We start from the raw sequence: 23,372 nt of genomic DNA, 5'->3' as shown, positions 1-23,372 counted from the left end.
GGGCTATAGCATAGTCTCCATAAACTGTACTCAAATTTGTGATCGCCTCAGAGTCATTCCCCTTAAATTGAATATAAAAAAAGGAGGCAGGCTGGTCTCCTCCCTGTCTTTCAGCACGCTCTTCAATCCGCAGTGGCAGAGCAGAGGACAAAGAGGACACAAGGTGTGTGTTTATTAATAGATTGTTAGAGTATCTGTATCTGTGCAGTTCTTTGTCAAAAATACAGTTTACAAAAGGTCATGAGGGAGCAGTTTGTTTCTCATCTACTGTAAACCTTTCGCTCCATTCACAGCTCATCACACCACAGCTGTTTCCTCCAGCGAAAATCTAGCTCTTAACACATATGAACACATACTTTAATCATATGTATTTAAATATACTTAATTATAGGTACTTTATTCATACACTACAGTGCAAAAGTCCAACCTGTCCTCCAACCAATACGCTCCTATAGGTCGTTTGTCCAAATCCCTGAAGTAGTCCTATCATACACTTTATCTCAAGTCTTGATGATTTATGACCCTGATTTATGGCCTGATTTATGGCCGTACAGTCAGTGTAGACTGACAGGTAGTCAGAAGTGTGCATGGTCAGTTTGGATTGATTTATGACTATATGGCCTGTCAGTCAAAGCGGTTGCCATGCCACTGGGTCCTGTCACCCTTGATTGACATGGCCGAGGTGTGTAAATCAAAAGATCAAAGAGATCTCAGATTTGACTTGTGTTGTGTTTATTACTGGATATATGATGGTTGTATCTGTTACCAGAGCAGTGGGGGTTTCTTATGATGGTTGTATCTGTAACCAGAGCTGTGGGGGGGTTCCTGTGAAGTTCCTTTCTGGCCTGTTGTTCACACCTAAAGACAGTGGGGGGGGTGTTTGGGTTCTTCCTGGGAAAAAAAAATAGCTGTGCAAAAGTGAGGGTTTTGACACCTTGACAGGATCAATGTTTGTTTGATCTATATGGTGTTGATACCTAGGCACCAACAGGCCACATGCTCCCCGTCTACAAACACATTTGAAAAGGAGGACGATGTCTGGTGTCTTTCCAGGTGAGAATTTCAAAGAGTGAGAGAGACAATTTTCTAAATCATCAACTAACCAAGCCGCTGAAGAGATAAATAATTGATTGTTATCTGGAATTAATAAAATCAAACAGGCATTCCTTAATGTTAAGAAAATACTATCCATAATATGTGATGTGTAAAAGGAGTTGAAATCTCACGTTAATTTTAAAACCGACTTTAAACACACACACACACACACACATTGGGTTTCCATGTTCTATGGGACATCCCGCAGACGTAATGGTTTTTATACTGTACAAATTGTATTTTGCATCACCATACACCAACCTTACACATAAACCTATCCCTTACAGAAAATTTCGTTCATTTTAAGATTTTCAAAAACACTTCATTCTGTATGATTTATAAACTTGTTTCCTCACAGAGACAAAAACAATCCCCAAGGTTTTTGGATATTGCCATCATTGTTCCCCATAACATGGGGTATACCTGAACCACACACACACACACACACACACATACAGTAAAACTGAGTAAACTAAATTTTATTTATGAGCAAATTCGTATTTGCACACAAGTGCTTTTTTCACACGACTAGAAAACTCTTTGGATGTGGCTGACAAACACATAATTTCTACATCTTAAATGCATGACTGAACTTTTCTCATTCGACAGAAATACTATTTTCTAATTATTTACCCGTCCTATAACACTTGTTAATGTGTGCGTGTAAATGTTCTTACCTAGAACAGAAAACATACACTTTGACTATTTGACTATTTTGTAGGCATCGTGTAATGTTAAATGGTTTACTAAAAAAAAACAAATTAGCACCAGCAGCTGTGATTATCAAAATTAAAAAAATGTACAAGCTAAGGATGTTTCAACTATCATCATTTCCTTTTGACTCTGATAAACTGGTTATGAATTTTCTATGCAAGTGACACAATATACAGTTCTCATACTATTTGTGTAGATAGCTGTACTAAAACATTTATGACTATTTTTGCATGCCAGCAGATTATGTCAAGGGTGTTTCACATCTAAGAATCACAATGTTTTGTAAATGACATTTTTCTTACACCTCAAGATTTAGCCACATCAAGATTTTGGACGGCCGTTCACAATTTGTTTGTTGGACTGTACGTTTTTAGGTGATGTTTGTGTGGTGTCATCATAATAGGAATAAAAGAAAATTAAGAAATTAAGTTACAGTTTTTCTCTTCGAGATATTTCTTTTAGTGCAACTGTGTCTGTCCAAAAAGTGTGATCACATGAAGCATCGGCACAAAAATGAAGTCTAGCTGTTTTACACTTAAAACTATTACAACCAAAACAAATCAAACGGTTCTGAAAAGTTGCACACTCGTTTAAGTTTGAGCATGTTAAAGTTTCCACACTCCTGTGTAGATACATTTTATCCATAACCTTTCGTGTATTCACGTGACCAAATCACTAAGAAAGAGAGTATAGCAAGAAAATGTTTACAATGCATATAAAATTCAGAATACAATTGTTAAAAAAAATGTATGTTGATTTGTAAATGGTATTTTTTTTATTAATCCACTAGATTAAGTCATCTTGTTCAGATAGCAGATGAAACCATTCACATTTTGTTTGTTTGCCCATTTTTGTTTTAAGACTCCTGTAAGTTCATGCTAACTCTCGCGTGGGAAAGAGAGCAGGGTGAGCACATCCTATTCATTTGAGAAAAAGTATTAAACATTTGACCGAACTTTTTTATTATTTTGACAAAACACAACAACATTAAAGAATGTTATCAGTTCCTATGTCCATCTTCTTTGACTCAAATAAAGCAACATCTCTGGTGTACGTAAGCATCTACAATGTGTGTATGTGCTAAACATCTGTTTCTCCACTTCTGCCAGATTTGTTAGATGGGCTTTTGTTGTAATACAGACACATTTGAGAACTACGATGTTCTCACTTTTGTAATGGTTATAGAAAAATTCAAACATAACTTTTGCATACGTAGCAAAACTGACTAAAAAAAAATCACTGAATTATGAAATGCAAAAGCGTGTACGGCATTTGGCAAAACAGGATTTTAGCTGTAATGAGCACATAAGACAAAAATTGTCAATGTGTGACTTGTAAATATATATTATTTGATTTGATTTATTTATTTATTTTTACCAGAGATAGCTGACTGATCTGTTTACATGTTGTTTTGCAGTTTTCTGATGAAGAGTTTTCTCTGACTGTGGTCAAACATACAGTGCCTGTTCATAGGAATTTTTACAGCATATCTACAGCATAAAAATATCGCCCCTACATCTAGAGCTCTTGTTCATATAGCTGATGATGATGTTCACATTTTTATTTGTCGTACTCGTTAGTTTCAACATTTCTACTGGACATTAAAGAGTAGGCCTATGTGTACTCCCTTTATGTCAGAAGCATTAGCATCTACTGTGTGCTAAGATTTTTCTGTTTTCTCCACTTTTGGTGGATTTGCTGGAGGGACTATGTGACCTTGATGTAATGTGATTACGTTTAAGATCCATAAGATTGCACTAAACGCCCTTGAATAGGTTATAGACATACTCTTTTATACAGGAAATATGTTTCCACAACAGAAATATGTATCAGAATAACAAATACCTAATAGTGAAATCCTCTCTTCTAAATTATTGTGAAAACTTTTAATGTCGATCCGGCCCACCAGCCGTGTATCTCTTTCATTGTTTTTTAGATAAAGACTATTCCTCGAGTTTGGTCAAACAGGCAAAAACATGAACAAAATAGAGTACAAGATGATTAAATAATCGTCAAGAGAGTGTTTAAACTCAGATAGTGATGCACTTTAGAGCTTTTTCTGGTCTGCCAGTGTCACAAAGACACATAATAGCCACTACCTCAACTTGAAAATGAGTCCTGCCATTTTCTGTTCTGACTGTTACACTTAATACAAACCCATCTATTACACTTAAAGTTAGACATTAAAAGTCAAGGATGCCACAGGAACTATTTCCTTTCTCTGTTTCTCTAAACATCACACTGGTAAATAAACCAGAGATCATATGTAGAAAGAATTCACTGAAAGGGGCATGTTTTAGTCCATTTTAGATGGTCTGCACCAACACATGTTTTAGATGTTTTAGGTATTCATCAGACTAACAGGTTTGATTCGGGAAACACACACGACTGGAACTGCGTGTTGTCATGACTGTCTTTATAATTGATCTACTTTTACTTTTAAAACAACACCGTGAGAAATTACGGTCTTCGACAGCATGGGCCCCTGAAATGTTGTATTATTTCTTTGTTTTCACAAAATATCTAAACATTTATCTATCCTAAAATATAAGTTATTAAGTGTTTACAAAGTTGTCATGTCCGACGTTTACATTTTTAAGAACATCTGAAATAGTTTATCATCTCAAATTTTATAACATATGTTTCACCAAACCTTGACGCCTGAAAAACGGGTTTAGCATCAGTCCACATTTCAGTTGTTAGCCAGAAAATGCAAGTGAGCCGATATTTCATTACCGAGATAATCTACATGATGTGAAACTAGCTGACAGTTACATTACAGTTTTGGGTTCTAGTTTATGTTGAATATTGTTTGTTACTGCTCCAAATGTTTAACACCACATTACTCCATTGTGAAGATATGTACTGTACAAAAAGTTTTTCACTGTAGTAGTCCAACTCTGAAACCAGACCAAACAAAAATGAGCTTGAGCCTTAGTTGTGGCAGAATTAAAATGTTTTCTTTTTATCTTTCCATGATTTGTGCGTGTTGTTCTGAACCACGGTTTCATTTTTAACATCACACTCGTATTGTATTGTCATGCATGATTGTAAAAAGTTTTTTGTGTGAGTGTCTGTTTTTTCTTTTTTCTTTTGCAAACAGTACTGCTGTAATGTTAGTGAGCTCTTTGTGTTCTCTGCTTTACTGTGTTTATATACGTCGGTGTGAATATAGAATGCGACACAAGGATCTGTACAAATATGTTTTCTTGAAATATGCATATATAAAAAATTATATTAGTGGTCGTCATAAACTTAAGGTGTAAACAAAACTACCCTGCAACAGTGTACTTTAGATTTACTAGAAAGATAATTTTGATGCTTTTTTCGCAAGGAAAACATACATTGTTTAAGAGAAAATAATCTCACTGAATGTGCTAAAGCATCCAATGTTTTATGACTACTGAAGGTGTCACATCCTTGTTTGTTTCACACCTGTGGGGTCCTACCTACCTCTAGTTCTCAGTGAAGATGAAGATATTGTGAAACAAGATTTCACCGTGTATTATGATCGTGTGGGGAGATTTGTGTTTGACAAAGAGTTGCATATTGTGAAGCTCTACGTTTTGGAATCTTATGAAGAATATACATCCGAATGCACCTACCTGCTTTTGACCGCCGTAGACTGGGCATACTTCTACAATCAAATTTGGAGAAACTTTAATATGGATGAAAACATCTGATACATTTTCCAATGGGATGGTACAACGCCTGGTATGCGGTACCATGCGAGCAAGCCACCAGACTACATATCCATAGCATCCTGTTGGAACAAAACGCTTCATGACCAGAATTATCTCATGCAGATAAATAAACGTCGGGAGGACTTTGAAACAAACTTTGACTCTGATGAGTCTGATCGTGACTGGCCTCTTCCTGTGGTTAACCCTTATGAATGCTGCAAAAAGAGACTATATTTTGAGCAATGTGACATACCCATGTTGAACACAATTTTTTCAATGATAAACAAGCTGTTTCAGTCAATTTAAATGTATTTTAAAACCGAATGATCAGTCAGTTAATAGTGTGTTCGGTATAAAAAACCTGAACAATGATGTTGTAATGTTTCTTTTTCAGTGTTTATTCACCCTTCTATGTGTTCCTTGCTCTATGTTTAATAAATGGTTGTTGGATTAAGTTTTCCCAAGCCACAATACATTACCATTACTTGAAACAAGTGTCTTAACAAAAATCCTAATAAACCTCGTAATCTATAATCCAAATATCTTCCAGTGAAAATGACAGAATTCTCTTTGGTGACATAAGCTAGGCTTCGCCGGTCAAAACACATCCCTAATCACTAAATCACTAAATTCACTAATTAGGCCCCTTCACCCTCCTCCACTTTTAGAGTGCAACACCCTCATCTCAACAACCAACCAAGCAACATTTGAAATGTAGAAACAAGACCACCCTTTTTTTTTTGTTTAAATGTACAGAAGATCCACCACTAATTCCTTGTGACTATGGCTAGTCTTCCTCCCCTGTGAGCGACTGACCTCATAAACTCTGCAGTTATCGCAGGTTTTCCTAGATCTGCGAACAAGGGGTTTTACAGCACGGTCAACGGAGCTACTGCAACATCTTGTTGATCAAAACATTATCTACATGGACTGACAGAATCAGCTTCAACAATCAAATTTGTCTGAAACTGATGCACTCTCAAATTTTTCAAATAATAAGGCTTCGACGGATCTGAACCATAAACCAGAAATTGAAACTGAAATTGCACAAGGCCTGGATCGTCGTGGATTAATACAGTCAGTCCAGATTCTGGCAAATGGTGACAGCATTCTACAGTATATTGATTAGGGTACAAAGTCTATCTCTTGAATTAAATTCTGAAAAGGATGTCTGACGCTGGGCAAAAGCAGATGGATTGCAACTGGAGTTCTGGTGCCACTACGGATGATCAGATGAAGTGCGACTGCACCCCGGGGGAAGCGTGTCATGTAACAGACTACGTAGAAACTATGTTTAAACAGCGTTACCGAGAACAAATGATCAAACTGACGCATGCGGTCATAGAGAATCCAAATCATGATTGTACCGGGGATACCAAGTGTGTAAAAAATCTTAAGAATGAAATGAATGTTGTAAGAAGCCTGAAAAATAACCCATGGCCTGATTTGACTAGTATGTTTATTACCAGTAAAGAATCAGTCTGTGTTCCGACTAGAAAAATTCTGGATGTGGTGTCTGAATGTGACGATGAGATGGACATTAACAAGGTTCTCTGTCTGTGTACATGTGTAACAGATTTATGTACATTGTTGGTTTCAAAAAAATATGGCTCCATGACACGTGAGATTGTTCAAACTTACGTCAACTACATACTAGAACAAAACATGCTGGCCTGTAGTGATTTTCTTTTCTGGCTAGACCACCTGTAATGTCATTATTACTGTTTGTTAGTAATGCCAATTTGACAATTTTCTTCACTACTTCAGTGTATGAATGTATATTCAAAAATGTATTGTTGAAATAAAATGCTGAATCACATTTTAATCTTTCGTGGTTTACAAAACAATGGGTCTGAGCTCATGAAAAATGTGTTAATGTTATATTTAAAAGAAGCAGTCTCGATTCAGAGTGTTACATGGATATTTCAAGAACAAATATTTGTAAAGATCCTCGATATTCACACACACATTACCCAAAACTGTGTTAAATACTTAATTTAATCGAGCAAATTTAAAGAATTCTGACGTATATAAACACAGTAAAGCAGAGAACACAAAGAGCTCGCTAACATTACACCAGTTCTGTTTGCAAAAAAAAATAAAAAAATCCAGAGACTGACACACACAAAACTCTTTACAATCATGCATGACAATACAATACGATTGTGATGTTAAAAATGAAACCGTGGTTCAGAACAACACGCACAAATCATGGAAAGATAAAAAGAAAACATTTTAATTCTGCCACAACTAAGGCTCAAGTTCATTTTTGTTTGGTCTGGTTTCAGAGTTGGACTACTACAGTGAAAAACTTTTTGTACAGTACATATCTTCACAATGGAGTAATGTGGTGTTAAACATTTGGAGCAGTAACAAACACTATTCATATATAAAAAGTGAAGTGAAGTGACATTCAGCCAAGTATGGTGACCCATACTCAGAATTTGTGCTCTGCATTTAACCCATCCGAAATGCACACACACAGAGCAGTGAACACACACACAGACTGTGAGCACACACCCGGAGCAGTGGGCAGCCATTTATGCTGCGGCGCCCGGGGAGCAGTTGGGGGTCCGATGCCTTGCTCAAGGGCACCTAAGTCGTGGTATTGAAGGTGGAGAGAGAACTGTTCATGCACTACCCCCACCTCCGATTCCGTCCGGCCCGAGACTAGAACTCACAACCCTTCGATTGGGAGTCCAACCCTCTAACCATTAGGCCACGACTTCCCCACATTTGAGATATATGTGCTCATTACAGCTAAAATCCTGTTTTGCCAAATGCCGTACACGCTTTTGCATTTCATAATTCAGTGATTTTTTTTAGTCAGTTTTGCTACGTATGCAAAAGTTATGTTTGAATTTTTCTATAACCATTACAAAAGTGAGAACATCGTAGTTCTCAAATGTGTCTGTATTACAACAAAAGCCCATCTAACAAATCTGGCAGAAGTGGAGAAACAGATGTTTAGCACATACACACATTGTAGATGCTTACGTACACCAGAGATGTTGCTTTATTTGAGTCAAAGAAGATGGACATAGGAACTGATAACATTCTTTAATGTTGTTGTGTTTTGTCAAAATAATAAAAAAGTTCGGTCAAATGTTTAATACTTTTTCTTAAATGAATAGGATGTGCTCACCCTGCTCTCTTTCCCACGCGAGAGTTAGCATGAACTTACAGGAGTCTTAAAACAAAAATGGGCAAACAAACAAAATGTGAATGGTTTCATCTGCTATCTGAACAAGATGACTTAATCTAGTGAAATAAAAATAAAAACCACCATTTACAAATCAACATAGATTTTTTTAACAATTGTATTCTGAATTTTATATGCATTGTAAACATTTTCTTGCTATACTCTCTTTCTTAGTGATTTGGTCACGTGAATACACGAAAGGTTATGGATAAAATGTATCTACACAGGAGTGTGGAAACTTTAACATGCTCAAACTTAAACGAGTGTGCAGCTTTTCAGAACCGTTTGATTTGTTTTGGTTGTAATAGTTTTAAGTGTAAAACAGCTAGACTTCATTTTTGTGTCGATGCTTCATGTGATCACACTTTTTGGACAGACACAGTTGCACTAAAAGAAATATCTCGAAGAGAAAAACTGTAACTTAATTTCTTAATTTTCTTTTATTCCTATTATGATGACACCACACAAACATCACCTAAAAACGTACAGTCCAACAAACAAATTGTGAACGGCCGTCCAAAATCTTGATGTGGCTAAATCTTGAGGTGTAAGAAAAATGTCATTTACAAAACATTGTGATTCTTAGATGTGAAACACCCTTGACATAATCTGCTGGCATGCAAAAATAGTCATAAATGTTTTAGTACAGCTATCTACACAAATAGTATGAGAACTGTATATTGTGTCACTTGCATAGAAAATTCATAACCAGTTTATCAGAGTCAAAAGGAAATGATGATAGTTGAAACATCCTTAGCTTGTACATTTTTTTAATTTTGATAATCACAGCTGCTGGTGCTAATTTGTTTTTTTTTTAGTAAACCATTTAACATTACACGATGCCTACAAAATAGTCAAATAGTCAAAGTGTATGTTTTCTGTTCTAGGTAAGAACATTTACACGCACACATTAACAAGTGTTATAGGACGGGTAAATAATTAGAAAATAGTATTTCTGTCGAATGAGAAAAGTTCAGTCATGCATTTAAGATGTAGAAATTATGTGTTTGTCAGCCACATCCAAAGAGTTTTCTAGTCGTGTGAAAAAAGCACTTGTGTGCAAATACGAATTTGCTCATAAATAAAATTTAGTTTACTCAGTTTTACTGTATGTGTGTGTGTGTGTGTGTGTGTGTGTGTGTGTGTGTGTGTGTGTGTGTGTGTGTGTGGTTCAGGTATACCCCATGTTATGGGGAACAATGATGGCAATATCCAAAATTCTTGGGGATTGTTTTTGTCCCTGTGAGGAAACAAGTTTATAAATCATACAGAATGAAGTGTTTTTGAAAATCTTAAAATGAACGAAATTTTCTGTAAGGGATAGGTTTATGTGTAAGGTTGGTGTATGGTGATGCAAAATACAATTTGTACAGTATAAAAACCATTACGTCTGCGGGATGTCCCATAGAACATGGAAACCCAATGTGTGTGTGTGTGTGTGTGTGTGTGTGTGTGTTTAAAGTCGGTTTTAAAATTAACGTGAGATTTCAACTCCTTTTACACATCACATATTATGGATAGTATTTTCTTAACATTAAGGAATGCCTGTTTGATTTTATTAATTCCAGATAACAATCAATTATTTATCTCTTCAGCGGCTTGGTTAGTTGATGATTTAGAAAATTGTCTCTCTCACTCTTTGAAATTCTCACCTGGAAAGACACCAGACATCGTCCTCCTTTTCAAATGTGTTTGTAGACGGGGAGCATGTGGCCTGTTGGTGCCTAGGTATCAACACCATATAGATCAAACAAACATTGATCCTGTCAAGGTGTCAAAACCCTCACTTTTGCACAGCTATTTTTTTTTCCCAGGAAGAACCCAAACACCCCCCCACTGTCTTTAGGTGTGAACAACAGGCCAGAAAGGAACTTCACAGGAACCCCCCCACAGCTCTGGTTACAGATACAACCATCATAAGAAACCCCCACTGCTCTGGTAACAGATACAACCATCATATATCCAGTAATAAACACAACACAAGTCAAATCTGAGATCTCTTTGATCTTTTGATTTACACACCTCGGCCATGTCAATCAAGGGTGACAGGACCCAGTGGCATGGCAACCGCTTTGACTGACAGGCCATATAGTCATAAATCAATCCAAACTGACCATGCACACTTCTGACTACCTGTCAATTTACACTGACTGTACGGCCATAAATCAGGCCATAAATCAGGGTCATAAATCATCAATATTTGAGATAAAGTGTATGATAGGACTACTCCCTGATATACGACCCATCAGAGTGTATACTACAATTGTGCCACTATCGGCAAAAGGTCGTGTTCATATTAATGTTTTGTAATCTTTTATTTGCACTCTGATTTGTGTTTCGTGTACCCAGTTGGTAGATTATTGCGTTATACCTTGATATGTAATCATGCTATCATGGGTTAGATCCCAGGGAACGGACATGCATGTAAAATGTATATACTCAATAATTCATAATTTAGCATGATTTCTGTGAGGGGTAGGTTTAGGGGGTGGGGTTAGGTGTGGTCATTCGAATGAATAAGCCACCTAGTAAAATATGTACGAATTACTGTTAGATCGGTGTAAAAAGTCCACACACTGCATTTAAATAAACGTGCGTTTTGATTGGTAATGACGTTATATGTCATTTCATGACAACAGACGTAACGCGATACTTTCATTATTTTTATGCCCGCTAGAGGCAGCTTAACTTTAAAACGTAAATATAGGTCATAATAAGGTGCTTGCACAAACAACCTATATGGTTGTTTTTTGTTGGAGGACAGGCTCCAAAAGACTTAGGCACGTTAGTCTTTTCACACCAAAAAGGGGTTTAAGCCAAGTCAAGTCACCTTTATTTATATAGCGCTTTAAACAAAAGACATTGTGTCAATGCAACTGAACAACATTCATTAGGAAAACAGTGTGTCAATATTGCAAAATGATAGTTAAAGGCAGTTCTTCATTGAATTCAGTGGTCATCTTTGTTCAGTTAAATAGTGTTAAATTTTTGCAATCAAGTCAACGATATCGATGTAGATGAAGTGACCCCAACTAAGCAAGCCAGAGGCGACAGCAGCAAGGAACCAAAACTCCATCGGTGACAGAATGGAGAAAAAAACCTTGGAAGAAACCAGGCTCAGTTGGGGGGCCAGTTCTCCTCTGACCAGACGAAACCAGTAGTTCAATTCCAGGCTGCAGCAAAGTCAGATTGTGCAGAAGAATGATCTGTTTCCTGTGGTCTTGTCCTTGTGGTCCTCTGAGACAAGGTCTTTACAGGGGATCTGTATCTGGGGCTCTAGTTGCCCTTGTCTCCGCTGACGTTCAGGGCAGTAGAGGTCCTAAGCCAGTTATTCATATATGTAGTTATATAAAACTCGGCAGCCAGGCTCCTTACACATACAAAACGATCTGCTCACATCACCCCCAGTCTCCATCAACTCCACTGGCTATCAGTCCCGGCCCGGATTAAATACTAAGTACTACTACTCACCTTCAAAGCTCTCCATAACCTCACTTCTCCATACATCTGTGACCTCCTGATTACATACACCCCCTCCCGTTCACTCAGATCCTCCGACCAAAACCTTCTTGTTATTCCCCGCACTAGACTTTCCACCGTGGGTGGTAGGTCTTTCAGTGCCCTGGCCCCAAAACTCTGGAACTCCCTCCCACAACCTCTTCGTGACTGTTCATCTCTTCCTTTCTTCAAAACGCATCTCAAGACATTTCTGTTTAATGATCACTTCTCCTCATACAATTCATAATCCATCTACTGTATGTTTTGCTGTATTACTGTTTGTATCACTAATTCTTATGTTTCCTATGTAATGTTAATCTGTTTATTCTGTTATTATGTCTGTTATTATATTTCTATGTAAAGCGACCTTGGGTCTGAGAAAGGCGCTATATAAAATAAACATATTATTATTATTATTATTATTCTTTATTTATATATTTTGGTGTAGTGTATCAGTTTACATTTCCAATCATACATTTTGCCAATAATTTGAATAATAATCTAGTGAGATTTTTGAATGCACAGGCAGGCTGACAACAGCCGGTGCTTCACAAGGAGATCTGATCTCATCACCATCAAATCTGTCTGTTATTACATAAAGAAACAGATGAAACTGAGACCAACTAAATTCAGAAGACAGAATCGATGATGGTAAGATCAGATCTCTGTGTGTAGCACCAGCTGTTGTCAGAATGCTTGTGCATTCAAAAATCTCAATAGATTATTATTCTAAGTAATGGCAAACTAAATGTTTGGAAATGTAAACTGATATTTCCTCTTGATAACAGTACAGCAAACTATATAATACTGACTTAAAAACCTTTTTGGGGGTGAAAATACTAATGTGCCTAAGACTTTTGCATAGTACTCTACATTACAGATGACATCGTTGCTACTGTACTTTATAAGCAATGACCATACAGTCATTTACAAAACTGATTAAAGACAGGGACAGGCAGCACTCATAGTGATTGACAGAGAAACAGTAGAAACATTATATGTGGTTTTGTATTAAACAATGACCCATATCATAAAATACATTTATTAGCCTTAGTGTAAGGGAAGCTTGGGAAATGAGAGCATATAAGGAGCATGTGAAAGCTATGGATTTATTTTATTTAATTGAAAAAAAAGCAAAAAACATTTTAAGTAGGGGTGTAACGGTACTCAAAAATCACAGATCGGTACGTACCTCGGTTTTAAAGTCACGATTCGGTTCATTTTCGGTACAGTAGGAAAGAAATGCAAACATTAAACTGCAGGTTGTTTATTACTATAAACTTTTTTTAACAATTTGTTTAAAATATTTTTTTATAAAATATATATAAAATAAAAAAAGAATAAGAAATAAAATACTGCTCCAAAGTTCTCCACTAAATAAAATACTCTCGGTCTCAAACCAATATCATATAATAAAATATAATGAAAAATATAAATAAATAACTATGATTACAGTGCAGCATTACCAATCCCAGCTTGTAGGCCTGCTCATATTTAAATTATATATATATATATATATATATATATATATATATATATAACTTTTTCAAAGTGCAGCATGATCAGTTTTAGTTTTTAGACCTGCTCAGATTTCATTATAGTGTTAGCCCGATTGGAATTAAGAGCAAAGGTCTGTTTAAATGCCGACGGGAGCTGCATTAGAATTACAATCATTTTTTTCCTAGTTGTAGTGATGTTCACACTTGCGTGATGCCTTTTGAAAACCTTAGGCCGGTGACACACTGGCATATTGCACCTGTCAAACATAGTCTATTTTGCCGTCAATACTGTTGACGGTGTCCTCTATCAGTAGGTTTTATATTTATGCTCAACATGAAGTATAGATGTTGTCGTGAAGACAAGATCCTGGTCTGTCGGCGCCTCAGTGGCCTCCGTCTATGTCACATACAGTAGCAGCAGCGCGCCAGCGCCGCGTCAGGCACGATTCTGGTGTGTAAAGACACAGAAAACGCGAAGTAGCCGTCATGCAACTGACACGCAGCAGAAATGACACGCTCACGCCACACAACCAGTGTGTCACCAGCCTTAGAATCAACTGCAGGGCGGGATTTGCGCTGAACCCGGAGACTGCCGACACTTAATATGTTCGTTTGGAAACACGAAAATGTACTATACTAATGTATTTTGTTCCAGGCACAAAATATTGCATTCGTTCATTCGGTACACACGTGCACCTTACCGAAAGCCCTGTACCCAAACGGTCTGGTACAAATACATGTAGGGGAGCGCGGGGCACAACGTAACACTTTTTTGATTTGGCCAAATAATTAACAAAGTAATGGGGTTAGACAAACCATATTTTTTAACCAACAACATGCAAGCCTCTCTTACAAATGAGCACTGCTTGTATGTTCGTCGGACCTACCATTCCTGTGCTGTATCGCCCAAAGCGCATAGAGTCAAATGTTACAATTTACCCCTTGGGCGGGGTTAGTTGTAACAGACAGAGGGTTAGTTGTAACAGTTGCTGGAAGAGTCAGATTTCACACAATAAACTGGTTCAATAATTATAATAATTTATTTTTCTTATTACTGTAGGCATAGCAGATAAATACATTAATAAATAAATACATTAATAAATAAATAAAAATTAAAAACATGTCACTCTTAACATTTATGAAGACATTTCAACCTCTTCAACTGTGTGATTTAAGGGAGATTAGACAACAAATCAAGTCAATTTCTTTTTATTTTACTTTTAAAACAGACCTGTATATAGGCCTTAGTTTCATGAACCGATAGGCTAACATTTTAAAAATCATATAACTTTCTTTTTTATCTTAAGACATTTTAAAATGTGCATAAACCATTTCATTTCACAAGACATTTAAACATTTGCATAAGCTTTTTCAAGGTAAAGATCTTTTCACACCGTTTCTGTATAACTGATATTTTGAATAACTGATTATTTTGTATCAATACTAAAAAATGTATGTATAACGTTATATAGCTTATAAATCTAAATGATATAGGTGTTTGAGTGTGTACACAAACATAATTTATAAGCTATATATATATATATGTCAGGGATCTGCAAGAAATGGGACCCAAATGCAGAATGAGCAGACAAGGGTATTTTATTAACAAGACGAAGACTGGAACAGCTGGGAAATTTGCAGTGAAACAGTTCAAACAGACAGGCTGGGCAGACAACAATACGGGCAGGAGGGATGACCACTGAGACAGTCCAAGATGACCACGGGCCCAAGCAAGGAGTAGGCAGCTCCAGAGGAAGGGCCAGGTAGACACAGGAAACTCGTAGCTTCCAGTGAAACTGCAACGTCACCAGACTAGTCGCCAGGTAGAGACTCACAAGACCAGAGACTTGACACGTGAGAGAGGTGAGCTGCTTCCAGGCAGTGGGGTACAGTGGTCAGGAAATCTGAGTGGGGCCAAGACAGGACAATACACAAAAACAAGACTCAAAACGACACAGACAATTGAAGACAAAATTAGAACAAAGCAAAAGAAAACCAAAGCTATAATCCAAGAGTAAGAACAAAACTCAATCCAAAACTGGAATCACTTAAGCAAGAATAAATGAAAATTTAAAACGAATGAGAAACAAAACTAGATTAGAATACACAAAAATATTTCCTTTTCTTTTAAACTAGACAAAGCTAAAGACCAAAAAGAATATAAACAACTAGATAAGAGATCAAAATAATTATCAAGCTCAAAGGGATAAATTCTAGACCAAGAGACGGGTAAACACCAAAAACTAACCAGCAGAGACACAAGGAAAGAAACCCCAATATATAGGAAAGTACACATGAGGATCAGGTGAAAACAATCAAGCAGACAAGGGCTAAACAAGGGGGCGTGACCAGGGGTAACAAGGAGGTGGGACAAGGGGAGCACGTGGCAGACACAAACAAAGACAGAACCATGTGCTTAGACACAAAACAAACAAAGAAACATGGAACAGAGACAAGATGGACAGGGCTGTCAGGGCAGGATCCTGACAATATATATATATATATATATATATATATATATATATATATATATATATATATATATATATATATATATATATATATATTTATTTGCTAAATGTACTTGATACAATCCGACATTGCCGATTATTACGTGCGGCTTAGTTGTAACACCGTGTCCAATATGTGAAGAACTTTCTCGAAAGTTGGCGGGAAGACGTCTGCCGACAGTGTGGGGAAAAGCCCGGAAGAACGTCATAGTTAACCCTTTGCAACTATCTAAAATGTCTGTGTTACTTCTTACCCTGCGTTACTTTGTGCCCCGCGCTCCCCTACCGTTACACCCCTAATTTTAAGTATCTGTTTAGGCACCGGTGCCATTTTAAAAGTATGTAAAAATGGCACCGGTATCGTTAGCCAATCGATACCCAACCCTATTCAGGAGCATGTTTTATTCTGGGTCAGAGATCGCAAACCCTAACTGGACCAATAAGCTGTGAGTGAATTAACATATATCTTATGCAATGTAGGCACTCCTCCATGTCTCTCTCTCCAAATTAAAGTAGTTTATGGTCAAAGAATTTTAGAGACAAAATGGCCCGACTTTTGCAGCTACTTATATATTATATTAATTGTAATTGTTTATTATTCCTATATTCATTTAATTATTATATGAAGTGACAATTAATTTTAAGCTTCAGATTTAAATTAAATTAAATACATATAGATAAGCTTTAATATATCCAAGTTTTAAAATGACTAAATGACTAAACTTTTAGTGTTTATTCATGCCTTGTAAATGCATTTAAATTTATTACAACTTTAATAACAAACAACATTTCTTAATATTCAGTAAAAAAAAGTTAATTGTGCTGACTTGTGGCAGGCCACAAAAAGTGAATTGCACTGACTAGTGGCCGGCCACTGTTCGCATAATCAGTTATAATAAAGAAAATGTTGATTTTGATAATTCATTGATTCAACTGTAAAAAATTAATTGTGAAAGAGGAGTGGATATGAACAGAAATTGTTACTGCGATCAGTTTTGTTTCATTAACACTGTGACATTTGAGTAAAACGCTGAATACTGAGAGCTGAACTGAACCTGTAATCAGTGATCTGTGGATAAAATGTGCTTCGTAAAATCTGTGAATTATTTTATTTACAGCAAAGTTTCAGGAATCTGAACACTCTTGTTTGTGAATCAGTTTGAGTGTATGTGTTATGTTTGCAGATTATCTGGCTGTATGGTGACAGAGGAAGGCTGTTGTTTTCTGGCTTCAGCTCTGAGTTCAAACCCCTCACACCTGAGAGAGCTGGATCTGAGCTATAATCACCCAGGAAAATCATTAGTCAAGCTGCTTTCTGATCTAAACTACAGACTGGAAAAACTCAAGTATGTTCCACACTAACAATCATCCTGTAATGTGTGTTTGTACATGCATGTGCTATAGTCAAGTCACCTTTATTTATATAGCGCTTTAAACAAAATACATTGCATCAAAGCAACTGAACAACATTCATTAGGAAAACAGTGTGTCACTAATGCAAAAAGGCAGTTAAAGGCAGTTCATCATTGAATTCAGTGATGTCATCTCTGTTCAGTTTAAATAGTGTCTGTGCATTTATTTACAATAAAGTCAACGATATCGCTGTAGATGAAGTGACCCCAACTAAGCAAGCCAGACAGCGGCAAGGAACCGAATCGGTGACAGAATGGAGAAAAAAATCTACGGAGAAACCAGGCTCAGTTGGGGGGCCAGTTCTCCTCTGACCAGACGAAACCAGTAGTTCAATTCCAGGCTGCAGCAAAGTCAGATTGTGCAGAAGAATCATCTGTTTCCTGTGGTCTTGTCCTAGTGGTCATCTGAGACAGGGGATCTGTATCTGGGGCTCTAGTTGTCCTGGTTTCTGCTGTCTTTCAGGGATGTAGAGGTCCTTTCTAGGTGCTGATCCACCATCAGGTCTGGATACGTACTGGATCCGGGTGACTGCAGTGACCTTATGATCTGGATACAGACTGGATCTGATGGCTACGGTGACCTCGGAATAAGAGAGAAACAGACTAATATTAGCGTAGATGCCATTCTTCTAATGATTAAGCAGGTACATCGTGTGGTATGGGAAGTGTTCCCGGTTCCGGTTTACCTAATTAATGGAGCCTAAAAATCATTTAACGGATTTGGATATTAAAAGCATATTAGTATTTTATGTTTAAGCCAGGTTAAAGAGATAGGTCTTTAATCTAGATTTAAACTTCAAGAGTGTTTGCCTCCCGAACAATGTTAGGTAGGTTATTCCAGAGTTTAGGCGCCAAATAGGAAAAGGATCTGCCGCCCGCAGTTGATTTTGATATTCTAGGTATTATCAAATTGCCTGAGTTTTGAGAATGTAGTGGACGTAGAGGATTATAATGTAAAAGGAGCTCATTCAAATACTGAGGTTCTAAACTATTCAGGGCTTTATAAGTAATAAGCAATATTTTAAAATCTATACAATGTTTGATAGGGAGCCAGTGCAGTGTTGACAGGACCGGGCTAATGTGGTCATACTTCCTGGTTATAGTAAGAACTCTTGCTGCTGCATTTTGGACTAGCTGTAGGTTGTTTACTAAGCGTGCAGAACAACCACCCAATAAAGCATTACAATAATCTAACCTTGAGGTCATAAATGCATGGATTAACATGATGAAGACTAGATCATTTACCCGGGGGGAATTGTGAAGTACTATTTAGAAAATCTTTGTTTGCACAAAATGTCCTCTCTATTAAAGGCTGCACAAATTGGAATAGTATACCAACGGTAATTAGAGAGAGCCCCACTTTTGTTTCAAACATCTTAAAAGTTGGCTGAATAATAATCAAAAATGTAATCATTAAGTATGCAGGTAAAATTTGATAGGTAGTTTTATTTATATATTTATAATTAGCACTTTGGGATGTCTATGTACAGGCATTTATGCATTTTAAATTAATATTACAATAAGTACAATAAGGTATAGGAACTTTTATTGTTTATTTAGCTATATATTTATATTTGTTGAGATGTATACCGCTGTTTGTTTTTTGGTTTGTATTTGTTTATGTTTGGGACTACGGATGGAAATTAGCATTGTGCTAAATCCGGCGTATTTACGTTCAACTTTGATTGTACATTCATGAAAATGCACTGTCCCATTGAAATAAATAAATTGAAATTGAAAACATTCCTGCATTTGACATTGAGAGCATAAGCTGTAATTTAGATATATTTTTGAGATTGAAAAATGCAGTTTTACAAATACTAGAAACTTGGCTTTCTAAGGAAAGATTGCGATCAAATAGCACACCTAGGTTCCTAACTGATGACGAAGAATTGACAGAGCAGCCATCAAGTCTTAGACAGTGTTGTAGGTTATTACATGCAGAGTTTTTAGGTCCTATAATTAACACCTCTGTTTTTTTTCAGAATTTAGCAGTAAGAAATTACTCATCCAGTTTTTTATATCTACTATGCATTCCATTCGTTTTTCAAATTGGTGTGTTTCACTGGGCCGCGAAGAGTTCAAGTCTATGCAAAAGTCTATGCACAAGAATGTTGTGGTCAATTGTGTCAAACGCAGCACTAAGATCCAATAAAACTAACAGAGAGATACAACCACGATCAGATGATAAGAGCAGGTCATTTGTAACTCTTAGGAGAGCAGTCTCGGTACTATGATACGGTCTAAATCCTGACTGGAAATCCTCACATCTCTAAGAAGGAATATAATTGTGAGGATACCTTGGACAGAAAAGGGAGATTCGAGATTGGTCTATAATTAACTAGTTCTTTGGGGTCAAGTTGTGGTTTTTTGATGAGAGGCTTAACAGCCAGTTTGAAGGTTTTGGGGACATATCCTAATGACAATGAGGAATTAATAATAGTCAGAAGAGGATCTATGACTCCTGGAAGCACCTCTTTTAGGAGCTTAGATGGTTTAGGGTCTAACATACATGTTGTTTGTTTAGATGATTTAACAAGTTTATACAATTCTTCCTCACCTATAGTAGAGAATGAATGGAACTGTTCCTCAGGGGGTCTATAGTGCACTGATGTGATACTGTAGCTGACGGCTGAATGGTTACAATTTTATCTCTAATAGTATCGATTTTAGAAGTAAAGTAGTTCTTAAAGTCTTTACTGCTGTGATGTTGGGAAATGTCCAAACTTGTTGAGGCTTTATTTTTCGTTAATTTAGCCACTGTATTGAATAAATACCTGGGGTTATGTTTGTTTTCTTCTAAAATAGAAGAAAAGGAATCGGATCTAGCAGTTTTTAATACTTTTCTGTAGGATAGGTTACTTTCTCGCCAAGCATTACAAAATTCCTCTAGTTTTGTCTTCCGTTTTTCGGGCTGCTCTCTTTAGGGTGCGAGTATGCTCATTATACCATGGTGTCATACTGGTTTCCTTAACCTTCTTTAAGCATAAAGGAGCAACTGTATTTAAAATGCTAGAAAAGAGAGAGTCCATAGTTTCTGTTACCTCATCAAGTTGTTCTGAGGTTTTGGATATGCTAAGGAATTTGGACACATCAGGAAAATAACTTAAAAAGCAGTCTTTTGTGGTAGAAGTGATGGTTCTTCCATACTTGTAACAAGAAGTAGAATTTATAATGTTGGCTATATGAAGTTTACACAAAACTAAATAATGATCTGAGATATCATCACTTGGCTGCATAATTTCAACACTATCAACATCAATTCCATGTGACAGTATTAAATCTAGAGTATGATTTCGACAATGAGTAGATCCTGAAATGTGTTGTCTAACCCCAATAGAGTTCAGAATGTCTATAAATGCTGATCCCAATGCATCTTTTTCATTATCAACATGGATATTAGAATCACCAACTATTAAAACTTTATCTGCAGCCAAAACTAACTTGGATGTAAAATCACCAAACTCTTTATTTCAAAGTCTGTATGGTGCCCTGGTGGCCTGTATACAGTAGCCAGTACAAACATAACAGGGGATTTATCATTAAAAGTGCAGGCTAATGGTAAACGTAAATACAGTAAGATTGTTATTCATGCCGGCGCTAATGATGTTTGACTTCGCCAGTTGGAGATCACTAAAAATAACATTAAAGAGGTGTGTGAACTTGCAAGCACGATGTCAGACACTGTAATATGTTCTGGTCCCCTCCCTGCTTACCGTGGTGACGAGATGCATGGCAGATTGTCATCACCCAATGGCTAGATGTCTAAGTGGTGCCCACAAAATAACATAGGTTTCATAGACAATTGGACGAGCTTTTGGGGCAGACCTGACCTGTTGAAAAAAGATGGTCTTCATCCCTGCTCGGGTGGCGCCACTCTTCTGTCAAGAAATATGGCAAATAGTCTTAGAGTTTATACTTGACTAACTGGGGCCCAGGTCAGGAAGCAGACAGACTGGCTAAACCGACCGTCTGCTAGCTGCCTCACGTCACAGAGGTCAGCTAATTCTCAGTACAGAGAGACTCTTTCACCTAGATATCACACTATAGAGACTGTGTCTGTTCCCCGAACTAGAAAATACAAAAATGGCTAAACCAAGTTAAGATTAACAATTTAAACGAGGTTCAACAAATAAAAAACAGATGCAATACGGATAAACAAATGATAAAGCTTGGCTTATTGAATATCAGATCCCTTTCTAAGAAAACACTTTTTGCAAATAATATGATCACTGATCATAATCTAGATGTGCTGTGTTTGACAGAAACCTGGCTAAACCTGATGATTGTATTATTTTAAATGAGTCCACCACCCAAGATTACTGTTATAAACATGAGCCGCATCTAAAAGGCAAAGGGGGAGGTGATTTGCTTCAATTTATAACAATGTTTTCAGGATTTCTCAGAGGGCAGGTTTCAAGTATAAATTGTTTGAAGTAATGGTGCTTCATATAACATTATCCAGAGAAAAAAATGTTAAATTTGCCAAGCTGTCAAGCGCTCTGGCTCGTGATGCAAAAGGAATTGCAATTCCATTTGAGTTTTGGTAGTTTACATGCACAGTGCAGAGAGAGTGAAAAGGCAAATGTGGTAATTAATATTGCTATTTAAATATGTCAGGCTCATAGCTCGTAAGATATGGGAAACACAATTGCAAACGGACTTTGCATTTCCATTTTAAATTTGGCAGACACTGTGCGTTCGCTTAAACGAAAATGAAAACGGTAATGCGCGATTTGCATTTGCGTTTGGATTATGTCACATTTTATGCGTCCACAAATTGAAAACGCAATTGCAAATACAATTTGCAATTCCTTTTGAATAAAGTCCGGAATATCATTCCATAACTCACCGTGCTTGATGAAATATTTTTAACACAGTTGTTTGATGAACTTGTGAAAAACTGGAGTGAGAGAGAGGAGAGGAGAAAAGAAAACTATAAATGTGCTATAAAGTCATGAAGCAAAAACTGATCAAAGATACAGGTTTTGTTACGGAACACTCGGGAGGCTGAGAAGTAACAGACAGAATGGTTTATTGAACAGGCACAAGTAGAGGAGCAGGTAGTCTAGGGTGAAGTGAGGGATGGATCCTTGCAGGCTGGGTGAAGACGGCAGAGGAGGAAGGTGAACCACACACACGCACACTGGGGATCTGGATCTTCGGAGAATCACTGGAGAGAGGTAAGTAGAAGAAGATCTAATATAAGGCACAAATAAAGTCAGGGGTGACTGCATCAAATTGACACAAATTCTAAAAGTTTGGGTTTCAGACCGAGACGGTCCTCACTGCAGAACACAAGATCCAGGGGTCGTGGTTGAATCCAGATCCAACTCCTTCCACCTTACATATACCTAAACCTACCCGTCTCCACCACCGACTCTTAAAACCACTCATCTCCACCCCTAAACTTAACCACATCCAAAAGCTCCACCCCTAAATCTAACAATCTACACCCCCTAGATGTGGATCCAACCACGCCCCTTGGATCTTGTGTTCTGCAGTGACACACTGCAAGTGTCTTTTGCTAGTTTAAGCCCAATGCATTTCAGCATTTTCACATCCTGTTCATGTTGTTCAAATGGCAAATGCATTTGCGCCCATTTGTGCACTCATGGTGTGCTGGTCTGAAAATGAGGTGTGTTTATGCGCAACTGAAATAGACTGCCCTATTGACCAACGAAAACCTGGTCTAAAGTCAATGACACAGTAGTGTTTTTTTTTTTTAAAGGATTGCAATGTAAAAGATTATTATTGTG

At 37.0% G+C, this 23,372-nt stretch overlaps 1 protein-coding gene across 3 annotated transcripts in view; it reads left to right on the top strand.

The window, feature by feature from the left end:
* Nucleotides 1-23,372, top strand: part of LOC127976159 (NACHT, LRR and PYD domains-containing protein 3) — a 579,287-nt gene that overhangs the window by 299,790 nt on the left and 256,125 nt on the right. For 2 of the 3 annotated variants that reach the window (XM_052580380.1, XM_052580369.1), the window contains one exon: nucleotides 17,386-17,547. The exons of the other annotated variant lie outside the window; for it this stretch is intronic. In XM_052580380.1, coding sequence (XP_052436340.1) covers nucleotides 17,386-17,547 — 162 coding nt within the window. The remainder of the gene's footprint in view (nucleotides 1-17,385; nucleotides 17,548-23,372) is intronic. 3 annotated transcript variants of the gene reach the window in all.

This window comes from Carassius gibelio, chromosome B17 (assembly GCF_023724105.1).
Source record: "Carassius gibelio isolate Cgi1373 ecotype wild population from Czech Republic chromosome B17, carGib1.2-hapl.c, whole genome shotgun sequence".
NCBI lineage: Eukaryota > Metazoa > Chordata > Actinopteri > Cypriniformes > Cyprinidae > Carassius > Carassius gibelio.
The sequence above is the reverse complement of the archived record's forward strand: the minus strand, read 5'-3'. Positions and strand labels throughout refer to the sequence as shown.